At 44.2% G+C, this 13,969-nt stretch overlaps 1 protein-coding gene across 3 annotated transcripts in view; it reads right to left on the bottom strand.

Annotated features, from left to right (window-relative positions):
• Nucleotides 1–13,969, bottom strand: part of mylk3 (myosin light chain kinase 3) — an 80,263-nt gene that overhangs the window by 33,649 nt on the left and 32,645 nt on the right. For 2 of the 3 annotated variants that reach the window (XM_078544351.1, XM_078544352.1), the window contains exons 1-2: nt 5,721–6,561; nt 1,091–1,181 (exon numbers count right to left, since the gene is read on the bottom strand). In XM_078544351.1, coding sequence (XP_078400477.1) covers nt 1,091–1,181; nt 5,721–6,305 — 676 coding nt within the window. In that variant the 5' untranslated portion in view covers nt 6,306–6,561. Of the gene's footprint in view, nt 1–1,090; nt 1,182–5,720; nt 6,562–13,969 lie in introns of those variants that run through there. The other variant, XM_078544353.1, reaches the window with a different exon arrangement.

Raw genomic sequence — 13,969 nt, 5'->3', positions numbered from 1 at the left:
GGACATGGGTTTATGTTGAGTTAGCAGAACCAGCCAAGAAATGTTCAACTGTTGCTTAAGTATGTAACGTTGCATCAAGTTAATAGTGGTTTGAAATGTTCTTGCTTAAAAGGAAATTATGGTACAATAAGACAAGTGAAGAGTGTTCCATTACTCTTGTAGGTGATGGAAAGCTTTGGAGAGTCAGGAGGTGAGCTACTCACTGCATGCCTCTGACATGCTGTTATAGCCAAAGCATTGATGTGGATGGTCTTGTTGAGTTTCTGCTCAGTAGTGAACCACAGGGAATTGGATGGGGGGATACTCAGCCATGGTAATGCCATTGAATATTAAAGGAATGTCGTTGGAGATGGCCAAGCCTGACATTTGTCATTATTTGCCATTTTAACATGAAAACATATGCTGAATTTTCAAGTATTTTCTGGAGATGTGAAACGTTTTATATAAATGTTAGTTTTTTCTTAACAATTCGCTTTAAGACTTTTCTATAGCATCAGTGGTTTTCTTGGATGTGGTCACCTTGCTGCAGTAATTATGAACATTTAAATATGCATTGTACAAAATCTGTTGGGAAAGAAGTTAGAAAGCAGTCATCATATAAAGACAGACATTTTTAGTGTAGTAAGAATTTATGCTGTAGAATCAACCTCAAATTTGTATTTTAATGTTAACAAGTACAAAATCAGTGCAGGTACTCTGTTTTTCTGAGAAATACAAAAATCTAAAAGCACAATATTAAGACTTCAATGGTTAAACAGGAGACCCGTGGCTCTTATGTCCTGACAAAGACATAATACAGGCCTGGTCCTAGTAATGATACCAGTTAGTTCATGTAATGGGTCTAGGCTAATAAACAAATCAATTCAGAGCAAGGCTGCTACACACACTGTAACAGACCTGGTGCATGTAATGACATGGGCCTGGTATGTACAATGGTACAACTCTAGCGCACATGATGACTCTGAGTTAATATAAAACCAGATAGGCACCTATACTGGGGTATAATGCTGCAAATGTATTGCCAAGTCACACTCATTCTCATACTCATGACTGCCTGCCTCTGCTCAGAAAGTGTGTAATTTTTCTGTACCTTCAAATACTTTGTTTATTTGTACTTGGACCTCTCTGTTGCTAAATCCATGCTTTGGTTTGGCACCTTTCTCTTCAGCTTTATTATGTGCCTGTTAACAAAAAAATTTTGCAAAATTTTAAACGGTCAGAAAAAGTAATAGCACACTGACATCTAAGTGATACAAAGGAGCCACCAATTTTGGGAAAATTCACAAATTAGTATCCCCTGAACATCAATTTTACAGAATTTATTAATTGTTATGGCAACTTGCCAGCTTCTGTCATTATAGACTTACATATTAACAACAAGAAGACAGAGCTTTTGAGATCTTTCAAATGCTATATGTACTATTCACACCCTCTATTAGATATGTACAAGTGATATATAAGTATCTGCAGATTGAATATGGGCTGCAAATAACAACCGTGCCATTTCTATAAGTCCTAGAAATTTGGAAAACACCATTATGTTCCTGGTTTGATTTCCTGACAAAACCATCTGGCACAATTTAGAATCACAAAGCTCTAACTTTCTTTTCCAGAAAATAACCCATAATTGCATTCAGCATTCAGACCACAAAGGACATTTAATCTTCTTTTCTGCTATTTGAAAACATACGCTCAGTATGTGGCTCCTTGAACATACACAACCTTTTTTATTGGCGCAAACTAGGGACAATCCAGTGTTGTAGCTACTTGAAAACAGCTGGACAAACTGAATTGGCTCCAAAGGCAGTTCCTAACCCATTTTAGCTCAACACTGAATGATGGAAGCCATGGAAAGGTACAGTCCTTTGTGAAATGCTCTTGCAATTTGTACGTCATTATGAATTGCAGTGGCCGTTTAGATGCCAGTGCATTCCAAAGTTAGGTAAAGTTTGGGTTATCACCTGTTTTATATCCCCTAGACAGCTCACCATTGGAAATGTGTATTAAGTGCCACATCCATTCTCTGTAATCTCAACCCACCCAAGGGTTTATGATTAGAAATTAAACAAATTTCCATAACTACACAGGTCAGTCAGTATTTGAAAGAGAAACAGTTCTGGATAGGGCCCATATCAAGCTTTTGCCCTCATCATCCATAGATTACTTTTCTCAAGATATTGATATTTTTGCTCTATGTATAGCACAGTAAAAGGGTTTTCTTTATTGGCTCCTCAGTGACATACCCTACCTATGGTAGATTGGAAAGAGCTCTGTGGCACACTCACTAGTCTAATATTAGAGCCAGACAAGATTGCAGCACTTCAGGGCACTGTTGACAATTGACTATCCAGTCTGACTCACTGATGGATTCTGGAGAGTTAGATATATCATAGTGGTTGGGATACTTCCCACTCAGCTGCAGGTTAACTTTTGAACCAGACCTCTAAGAGATAAGATGGTGCCTGGTTGGACAAACAGCAGAAATCTTACAAATGTTGCATGCATGGTTGATCTCTGGGCATACCTAAGGATCTTTCTAGCCTATACCCATTCTCCCAGGTTATCAGAAACTATTTATTTGGATATCATATTTCATAATTCTTTGACTGGTTTACCACAGAAAGGTTTTGGAGCAGAAGGTTACTTATACATTTTCTTTAAAGCAAACTGTACTCAGTTGTTTTTACATGCATTTTCCAGGACATAACTAAATGCTAGGGGAGAATTTTCTCCCTGTTGGGGGGAGCTGAGCGGGAGCAGGCATGGGCGAGCGCATAGCTGATCGCCACCAGCGATTGGCTGCGCACCGCCATTTTGGGTGGATCATGCCCACCCAGCATGACGCGCACCCGGAAGCGCTGTGCGCTCCCTGCGCGGGCAGGGGGAGTAGGCTGAGTCGGGGCCTGCGCAAAAGAGTGCAGAAATCTCCCTGAAGCACAGAGCTGCCTCAGGGAGATTAGTTTGATTGTCAAAAATTTTAATAAAGAAGTAAAACATTTTAAGACATCTCCCCTCCTGTGACAGTGTCACATGAGCTGGGACATGTCAATGAGCTTTAATAAAAAGTTTTATTCAATTTATAAACATTTCACGAAGCTTCATACCACCCGTGGATGAGGTTTCATGATAAAAGCGACGGCCACCTGGGCTCTTCGCCTGCCCGCCAACCTTAAGGTTGGATGGGCAGTTTCTTTAAGTATTTTAATTAGTTTTTAAATGGCCTTAATATGCCTTTGACAGTTTGGCGGGCGTGCAGCCGACTGTGGTGCGTGCCTGCCAAACTGAAAATCGGAATGACGCGCGGTGACGTCGGGACGCACACCCGGCATCATCACGTGTCACTTTACGCGTCAGCGAGCGGGGACCACCCCCGCACGCCATCCTGAAGATTCTGGCCCTAATTTTTCCCAAAAGCTAAATAATAAATATTTTATTAACTTGTTCTGATAACTGATATGTAACTCACACCCATTTTATTGTGAGATCTTTGAACCCAGCTGCTTGGCAGTAATTGTTTTGCAGGTCAATCCTTCTGGCTGTCAATGCAGGGTAAAAATATAGCTAGGGTTAGTCAGGCTTTTACAACAGGCAGCTGTGAGGGCAAGCGTTGGCCGTGCTCAGACGTTTAGCATACAGAGGAGCAGTTAGGAGTTATTATGCCTACATCACATTAAGATGTTCCACAGGTGTGAGGAAGCATTATATTCATTATTTTGCATTATGTGAAAACAAATACTGATTGAATTAACATAAGAACATAAGAAATAGGAGCAGGAATAGGCTATTAGGCCCCTCAAGCCTGCCCTGCCATTCAATAAGATCATGGCTGATCTGCCCCAGGCCTCAACTCCTCTTTCGTGCATTAAGTGAGTCTGACCCCTTGCAGTTACTCTGTATGTTCACTTGCCATTTGTATCTGGCTTTGTCTTACCATGTGTTTATTTAATCCACCTTCAAAAAATTCCCATGGGGGAATGTGCAAAACACAAATATCTGGCTCAAATCACATTTTAACACCCCTGGATTACAGTAATGTACAGATTGAGGAGTTTGGGCATATCCTAAACCTAAAATGCTGAGACCACTATAGAAGCAATAAGCAACACTGTACCTAAGAAAATGCCTAATATATGAGCTTAAACTTGTAACAGTGGGTTCCTCAGTAAATTGATGTGTAGACTCCTGATGACTGGTTTCTGCAGCTAACTAGCCAAAAGAAAATCTATACTTATACATATCTACTGACCTGTAGGGGGGTTCAAGATTTTATTGACAGTAAATCTACTGGTGAATCTTTTGAAAGTGACATCCACATATCTTGCTGGCTGCTAAGTTACTAATTACACATTTTCTGTTGTGTATTGTGCTAAGATGGGACAGGAGACTCCTAATATTGGGAGGACAGCCTAATGTTTTGAATGATGGGATCCACCAGTGGTCAAATAAATAGTCATTCCAAAGAAACAAGCACTGGCACAGTGTCAAGAAATCAAAAATAACAAAAAAGAAAGAAGCAATGTCATCAACAATTTGGGCATTTTTATTAACACATCCAATGGCTGTGTGCCTACAGGAGTATGCTTTGTCCTCCTGTTATAGACTCACAGCTTTGGCCCCTCTTGCTAAAATCGGAGCACATCATAGCTCCTAGAGCTGTAAGGACACAGTCTCATAACTGGAGAGTAGTGCAAGCTTCCTGTGGCCCAGCATGACACCAAGAGAAAAACCAGGATTGGTGCAAAATAAAAGATCCAGGTTTCCACACCATCCCCACCCTCTTGACTGTACGTGGCACATGCAAACACCACAAGTAAAAGCAAGAGGAATTACAGCCCCTTTTCAGATGCACGAAGCATGTCACCAATCATGTATGGCTTGTTAGTTTCAGGTTACATTTAATTTGAAGAAGTATTCAATTGCAATATAACACCAAAAAAGTGTCCCAAATAGCTGTTACAGAACTCAGAAATATCTTATATAAACATAAAATTAACAGAGAAAATAGTCACATTTATTGCAACACCACATCAAGAAGTTGCATCACCCAAGGGTCTAACTAGAATACACAAACCCACATTGTCCTGTAGCAACACTTTTCTAACATAGAAACAGGCAAAAATGATTTTGACCTGACAAAAATATTCTCCCTTTCAAAAATCCTTTTACAGTAAGGATTGTTTTAAATGCTTAAATTTTGAGGGCAGACTGCCAACATTTTGATTTGCATCCCCAAGCTCCGTTTTTGTGATTGGTAGGAGACTGGAGAATTAAGCAGGGACCAGTGGAATACATATGTTGTACACTCAAGAAATTAATTTTGTTGCAAAAACTTTTCATATTATGGTATGAGTAATAACATTTCATTTCATGCAAGAAACTTCCTTTGGCTCTTGCATTTGTGTTGAAGAAATGAAAAGTTAATACAAGGCAACTGTAGACATTATGGGGGTAATTTTCATTTTGTGCAATGGTGTAAAACGGGTCCCACTTTACACAATTGCACACAGTCAAATTGATTTTGCAGTGCCTCTATTACTTTACATGTGAAGTATATATACTTCAATTAAAACTATTTTTTTTCAAAATCAACAAACAGAGGATGAATGGGTAATTGTTAACATAGACTTTCATTCCAAACATCGTGTTAGGTCATTATTAAAAATATAATTCTATTGTAACTCTAACTTTTTTTAAAAATTGGTTTAGTTGGTAAGACTGACCTCTGGAGATTCTATTAGGTTTCCCTTTTTCCAAGGCACAATTCCTTTAAGAATAAACTGTACTATGTGGGAATTTTTGAAGGTTTCACCCACAAAGCGTATGGCTTTATCCACAGCTGACACTTTTTTTTCTATGCCATCTAATTTCTCTTTTTGTTTGGCCGTGTCTTGATGTACAGATGTCACCAGTTTGAACAGTTCCATGAATAAAGGCTTCATCTCAGGGTGACTGAGACAGTCAGTATTTTGCGAGTATTTCACATCACTTTTCTTCTGATCCACCACTCCACTGGTGTCTTTTAACATTTTCAGTGTTTCAATATTCTTTTCTAAATCACCCATTCCTTGAGACATGTCATCCAATTTCTTAAGAACTTCTCCTTGAAAGTTTACGATGCGATCGACTTTTTCATTAAGAAGGTTGAGTTTACTGTCCATTGTACTTAGGTTATTGGCAACACTGCTTTGATTTGCACCAGACGGCTTCTTCACTTGGCCAACAGGCCCACTTTTATTCTGAGATTCAAGACTACCTCCTTCGTACATTCTGGCCAAACAAGTGGCCAGGGAAACTGGCTTACTCATTTTTCTTCAAAATTGAACATGAAATAAAATAGCTGTTCAAAATAAATTTGCTCAGAGCTTATGATATCACCTCCTCCCTCTTGAACAGTTTCTCAAATAAAGAAGTCCATTCCGTTCATCCAGGTTTATTTTGTTGAAGAATCTCTTTGCGTGACTATAGTATCAGAGAGGAACTGTGTATCTGCTTTAATTTTGTCATTCTATCTAAGCTCCACACTGCCCTGTCACTGTTGTCTCCCAGAGATTTTTAACTAATCCACCCAGTTTGATGTAATCTGAATTCTTCTTTGCCCCTTGACGTCACAGAAATATTTCTGGGTGATTAGCATATTTTTCTTGAGAATCTGATGATAAACATGTCACTTGTGAAAGTGACAAAGCAGGGTGCTTGTATTTATTGAGGTTATAAATTTATACACATACAAAATAATATATTGTAAAATATTCCATTAATCACAACTGTAGGCTTCGGACTTGGAGTACAAAAGGTTAGTTGGCTGATATATGCAGCTATTTACAACTGATAGAGAATGTATGTTCTCAAATGGTAAGGTATCGAGTGGCCTGCTACCAGCTGTCAGATGAGACAAAAATAGACTGTGATGACAGTGGCATCAATTTTCTTTTCTTGCACATGCCTTTAACATTTCAAACTCTGTTGTAGGATAAAGTTATATTGAACAGTATTCTAAACATTGCCATTAGGGTCCTCATGGTCACAAAGATACTAATCCCATATTTGAATATAACCTTCGACAGAATAAGATTTAGGCCGGGATTTTCCACACTCGATTGGGATGGGCGTGCTCAGTGGTGAGATCGGAAAATCTCACGAGAAGGCCCTAGGCGTGTTTCCCAGCGACGTAAATCCGAGGAGCGATTGGCCATTCCACCCCAATCAATGGTGGGCCGCGTTTCCTGCCACAAGACATCAGGAACTTAATTTGAATACATTTGCTCATCAATATTGTGACCACACACCGGAATCACCGCCCACCCCCCCCCACCCCCCACCCCGCACATGCACCCCCCACCCCCCCACCCCCGCCACCCCCCCACCCCCGCCAAACACCACCACGTCAACTGTAAATCCCACGTTGGCATGATTTTAGAACGGCATTATTTACAACTGCCTTTAAAAGGCATGCACCTGGCGACCTGAACTTCATGGAGAACTCAGAGGCGAGTGCACACAACATAGCGCAGCGCTCGTGAGGATCCCAATGCAAGGAAGCGGCTCCATGGATTCACAGCAGGGATCACAGGCAAATCTCCGCAGTGGTTTCCTCATTGCTGGCTTGTGGCAGGACTAGGGCAACAGTTCTTGAGAGAAGGAGAGCTCATGGCTAGGGCAACAGTGCTTGAGAGAAGGGAGAGAAGGGAACATCGGGGCTAGGGCAACAGTGCTGGAGAGAAGGTGAACTCAGGGCTGGGTCAACAGTGCCAGAGAGGAGGGTAGCTGAGGGCTAGGGGAACAGTGCCGGAGAGAAGGGTAGCTGAGGACTAGGGCAACAGTGCAAAGGGAGGTCATGGCAGCACGGACTGAAGGGTGCACACCAACACATACCGGGGGTTGGGGGGGAAGAAAACAGCTAGACAAATGGAAAAAGGTCAAAGATGAGCACTCTTCTGCAACTGAGACAATCTAGCTTAGGCTCAGTTGACATGCTTGGAGTCAGGCTAGTCAAGCAATTGTGCCCACTCAGGCAGCACTATTCCTGAGAGTGCCAATGGTTGTTCCTCTACTTTTAACCCCTCGCCCGCAGACTTCAAAATCAAACGAGTGCTGTGGTGCTGCAGAAAACATTGGGCAACTGGGGCAAGCTTGTGGATCCTCTTGGGAAAGTTGGTCATGGAACATTGATGGAGGGGTGCGCTCCTAATCCCTTATATTATGTTTAAATAGATGTTGAAAAGTCACCCTCATGACCCAAGCAAAACGCGAAACCGTGGATTGCAGGTTAGGAAAAGGCCTGCTCCTGAGATGAGAGCTCAGGATGCAATTGAGTGGCCGAATCTGTCACCACTTGGTCATGTGGTATGGGGCAGTGGTGGGCCAGGTTTGGTCAACCATCATACACACTAACCACTGGGTGGCCAGGACTCTATGGCATGCGTAAAGGGGCCTTGAGTGGCAGCCGCAGACGATAACTTGACCAAGAGTAGTCTTTAGGAGACAGTTGCTGATCCTTGCATCTCTCTCCTTGATACTGCAGTAAGGAGACCATCAGGAAGATGAAGTCTGGTGATCTCGCTGTCTGCCTGATTGCTTATAGGCAGGAGAGAAGAAGGAGAAGAAAGCAATGGAGGCGCATGTCTCACCAAAGGGAGGAGCAGATCCCTCAAGACCAAGGGGCGGCAGGGCCTCCTCTGCACACAGAGGACGAACCCCATAAAGCCATTGTTAGTAGGTGCCTCATAGACCCAGGGTCTACATACAGCACAGGTGCTACCTGAAGATGAGCGAGAAATCAGTTTCACCGATGACTACACATGTCAAGGGAACTGGTTACTCACAAATGCCACCTTCTGCAGGATTTGGCACTACGGGGACTTGGAGGGCGTCCACTGCCAGTGGCAGTGAAGGTGACCACCGCGTTCAATTTCTACGGCAGTGGCTCCTTGCAGAGCTCCACTGGGGAACCTGTGCCAGATCTTGCAAGCCTCCGCCCACAAATATATCCAGGAGGTCACGGAGGCCATTTTTGCCAAGGCACACAATTTTGTCAACTTTGATAGATATCAGGCGAACCAGGAAGCAAGAGCGTTGGGATTCGCTGAGATTTCCAGATTACCACAGGTGCAGGGTGCCATCGCCTGCAATCATGTGGCTCTTAAATCTCCCTGGCAACAAGCAGTCCAGTTTGAGAACCATGAAGGCTTCCACTCTCTCAATGTTCAGCTGGTCTGCAACTAGAACAAACAGATTATGCATGTTTGTGCAAGATACCCGGGAAGTGTGCATGACTCACACATCCCCAGCAGGTCTCAAATCCCTGACATTTCCTGGGTACAACACAGGCCGCAGAGTTGGCTCCTCAGGGACAAGGGCTACCCGCAAAGGACATGACTGATGACGCCTGTGCGGCTGACTCAGACTGCTGCTGAGAGAAGGTACAATGAGGCTCATGCTGCAACCCAGAATTTGGTGGAGCATGCCATAGGGATCCTGAAAATGAGGTTCTGGTGCCTCGACAGATCTGGTGGAGCACTGCAGTACACTCCCCAGAGGGTCTTCCGTATCATCATGGCTTGCTGCACCCTACACAAACTAACAATGCAAAGGGGGGAGGACCTGGATAATGAGGAGATGGAAGAGCTGCAAGTCTCATCTGGTGAGGAGGAAGTTGAAAGGGATCAGAGTGATGAGGTCCTGGAAGTGGAGGATGCAGGCAATGAGGACATTGCGCTGGCCAGATGAGGCAGCGTACTCGTGAGGCCCTCATTGCCACAAGATTCAAAGAGGATGATGACAAGATGCATTAAGGACAGTCCTGAGATCTTCGCCTTCCATTTGGGAACATTTGACACCCGTCTGACTGAGGGCAGCTCACATACACCCTGTAAAGAGGCTGATATCATGGAGATGCTACTGAGAAACAACGGGAAAATGGACTTTAACAGCACTTGATCCTTTGGCAGGCTTCATCGCCTGTTCCCTTCAGCACCGCACCTTCACCTGTCAGGAATAGTGACGAGGTGGGAGGGCAGCCCCACCTCTAAGATGCTGCAAGCACACAGTGAACATCGCGCAAACCAGTGACGCTTTGGTATGAGATTCTTGCAGCAAACACAAGACACATCGAGGTGCAGGCATCACTGATCTGGAGAGTGACTTTGAAGCCAAACAATCACTACGCACACAGAAGGTTATACACTGCACAGTGGAGAGGCCCTGGACTGCAATACTTACCTTCACTTTGTACAGGAACCAAGGTTTCACATCTGATTGACACAAACACCGCTCATCATAATAAGGAGCCACAGATAAGGAGGCATTCTTGGGAGTGTATTTACAATGGTCAGTATGTGATTAACATCCATGCCCACGTTGTGCAATTACATCTTCTTGACCTTTCTAACGCTGCCTTGATGCAGCCCCAACATCCACAACGGAGGTGGAGGCAGTCTTCTGAATGCTACGCTGTGTCTGTGATGACCTTGGTGTGCATCCCCTGGAAGGCAAAGACCTGGGGGGCCTCGGCCTGCTTTCGGGGTCCTGCTGTGTGGCAGTGGCACCCTCCTCAGCCTGCGGAACTGAAGCCGCTAGGGTCACAGGAAGAGGGAATTCAGATGGGCTGGTCACTCCTGGAGTCACCTAGGTAGATGGTCCCAGGGTGTACACCTGCTGATCCTCCTTCCTATGGGTACCCGAGAGCCCCGGGCTGACTCCTGGAGAGGACAGGACAGCTGGAGTGACCTCAAGATGCCCCGCCCCCCTCGCATTAACACATGGATGCCACCAAGTGCCTCAGCGATGGAGTGCAGCTCCTGCAGCAGTGCAGGTCCGATGTCCTGGACCCAGGTCTCCACGGCAGCCACCACCCTACCAGTGTTGACCTCGGTGCGTTGGGATACTGGTGCTATCACCTGAAGGCGGACAGATTCCTCCATCGTGCCTTGCAATCTGAGGAATGCAGCCAACATCCCTTCCTGATGTTCCTGAGCTTGCCTTTGCAGCTCCAGCAACTGAGGTATGACCGAGTCCAGAGGCTCGTCATCTGACTCAGACTCAGCAGATTCCTGGCCTCCAGCAGTCCTCCGAATGCTGGCACCCTGGGATGTCCCTGCCTCCGCCTGCTGTGAATCAAACATTGTGATGTACTCACCAGGTTGTGACCCTGAGGCTACTCTAGAACTAGGTCCCACCGAGATGTGCGTCTCTGCGCTGGTGGGGGGTTTGGGTGAGGCTGTGACAGGTCTTCAATGTCGGTGTCTGCGGATTCCACGCAAACGCAGTAAGTTAAAGAGGCCAGCTTTTGCGCGACCTGCATGGGAAGTTTCGGCTGCATAGCTTTAATGGGAACATTGCCAGGAAGTATTTATTTCTGATGTGCACTTGCAATGCTATGGCATACAAGGCTATGGGCCTAGTGCTGGAAAATGGGATTAGAATAGTTAGGTACTTGTTTGACCGGCGCAGACTCGATGGGTTGAAGGGCCTTTTTCTGTGCTGTAGATCTCTATGACTCTATGACAGAACATTCCTTCCCAATCATAACCTGGCACTGTGTGTCACCTTATCATGAATCAAGCAGAATAATGACTAAATCAATCTAAAGCATATAGCATCACAGATTACATGGTATATATTTAAATGAACATCTGATACTTGCACAAACTACCCTGTAACTTCACACACACTGCTATTTTGCTGTTTATTATTTTAATTGAGCCATGCAGTTCTATAAAGAATAGCCGGCCTTCCATAACTTTCAAGTTACATTGTGCTCCCAGAGATATGATCTGGGTTATGAGGAAAATCTGGAGAAATTTGGATTTTGCTATGAGGAGTCTGAGAAAAGATCTTTTGAAGTACATAGGATACTTAAGGGAACAGAAATAGTAAATGTAGAATGTTGCAAAAACCCATCTGGTTCACTAAAGCCCTTTAGGGAAGGAAATCTGCTGTCCTTACCTGGTCTGGCCTACATGTGAGTCCAGATGCATAGCAATGTGGTTGACTCTTACCTGCGCTCTGAAATGGCCCAGCAAGCCACTCAGCTCAAGGGCAGTTAGGGATGGGCAACAAATGCTGGCCTTGCCCACATCCCATGAAAGAATAAAAAAATCTTGTAACTTTATAAGATTTGATATACAAGATATTCTCAACTACTTGCTGTGACCAGTTTAGCAACTTTGATGCTTATTTATTCAAAATTGAATCCAAGAACTGTGCATTTCACTATGCCTGTATTTCAATTTTCAGAAACAAAGAAATATTGTGCTCTCACTGGTGGTGAGCTTGGGGGCAGGAAGGGCATTTACTTTGGCGGGATGGTGGCATACCAGAACCCCACCAGATTCCCACCTCCGCCAGAATTAAGTTCTGGGCAAGAAGTCCCATGGTTGACCTTCCCACTCCACCACCAACTGAGGCCCTTAAATGGCCAAATAATTACTATTTAAGTGCTTCATCCCGCCATCGCTTGTATTAATTCAGCTGCAGGGAGGCCTGTCACGACAGGCTGTACAGCCGGCTTGTCACCTCCATGAGGGCGGGGAGGTGGGAGAGTCCCTCAATAAAAGACACTCAGTGCTTGATTGGACATCAGGAAGGGGAGGCCACCCCTCTGCACTTGCTGCCAACCCTCCTGCACCACTCTACCATGACCCCCACCTTCAAATCCCCCCTCTCCCCGCATTACTTGCCTGCGGACCGGGTCGCTCCGCGATCCTTGGACTCTGGTGCCTGTCCTTCCAGCAGCAGCCATGGCCTCCCCAGTGGCATTGCTGAGCACAAGAGCTGCTGGCCTCTGATTATTCAGCAGCTCGCAGTAGACGAGACTTCCATCCCCAGGGTCTTGATTCCACAGGAAGGCTCCCCGCTGCCTCGCCACTGCCTGATCAGCATGCGATTCAGCAGACCTTCCCAAAAAGAGGCACCCTGGGTCTCTCAATGTCCCTCCAGTCTGAGACCCCAACACCTCAACATGAAGGCTTGGATTTTCATGTCCCAAAAAAGTCGGGAATGTGAGTGTGTTTGATGCAAAATGAGTCCTTGGGACCACAATTTTGAATTTCTCATTGGAAAAATAGCCTACACAAACTTCCCATAGGCAGGAAGAGATGAGGGTTAGGGTCAGGTTGCGACTCCACACACATCCTTTGACATCAAGGTTGCCAATGACAGCCCTAGGGGAATTTTGTTTTTCCTGTCCTCCAGTATTTTCGTTGGGTTGGGTACGTTTTGCAAGGCTTTTGAAAACCCACCTTCCTTGACCATTCGAGAACCTTTGGGGAAAGTCTGCTGAAGAGTCGGCAACTTTCTGACAGCTAAGTGTTAAATGGTTTTACAGCTTCAGATATTATTAGATGCTGTATTACAAGGTATATGTGCGTTTACTGCAGCGTACGATCATAGAGCTCTATGCCACAAAGGTAAGTTGACCATTACATTGACCAGCATTGTGGAAGTGTTGAGATGCATTAGAGTACTTCCCACTGGGAAAGGTATTATTATACATTTGAAACTGCAGAAAACAGTGCTTGGGAACTCTAGTGTCATGATCTGAAGTGATTTAAATGTCCACTGCACATTAAATTTGAAGAAAATGGGAATGCAGCCTTCACGTAGAGAAAAAAAAAAGTCACCTGCTTCAGGACTGTTTTGATTGAAAGGGTATCTGTAGTAGCTTAGGAAAAAAAAATAAACAAAAAAACATTTTTGAAGTTTCAATAGGCTTTATTGTTTGGCATGGTAACGGTTTGTTTTGACAGCTGAGCCCATTCTAAATGCTTGGTTGAGTTTCAAAATCTGAGGAACCATGTATCTCAGCAAAAGGTTGTGTGCACAGCTTGATTGACAGTTTCAAGAGATTATTAAAGAATTATTTGATTTTGAAGTGGCTACTGAATAGATATTTGTTTTTACAACTGAATGACCAGTTGAGGGGATTTACGTTTTTTTCATGGGATTTGGATTTTCTTAAAAATATGAATGG

Source organism: Cetorhinus maximus, chromosome 6 (assembly GCF_964194155.1).
Source record: "Cetorhinus maximus chromosome 6, sCetMax3.hap1.1, whole genome shotgun sequence".
NCBI lineage: Eukaryota > Metazoa > Chordata > Chondrichthyes > Lamniformes > Cetorhinidae > Cetorhinus > Cetorhinus maximus.
This window is presented reverse-complemented; position numbering and strand designations above follow the sequence as displayed.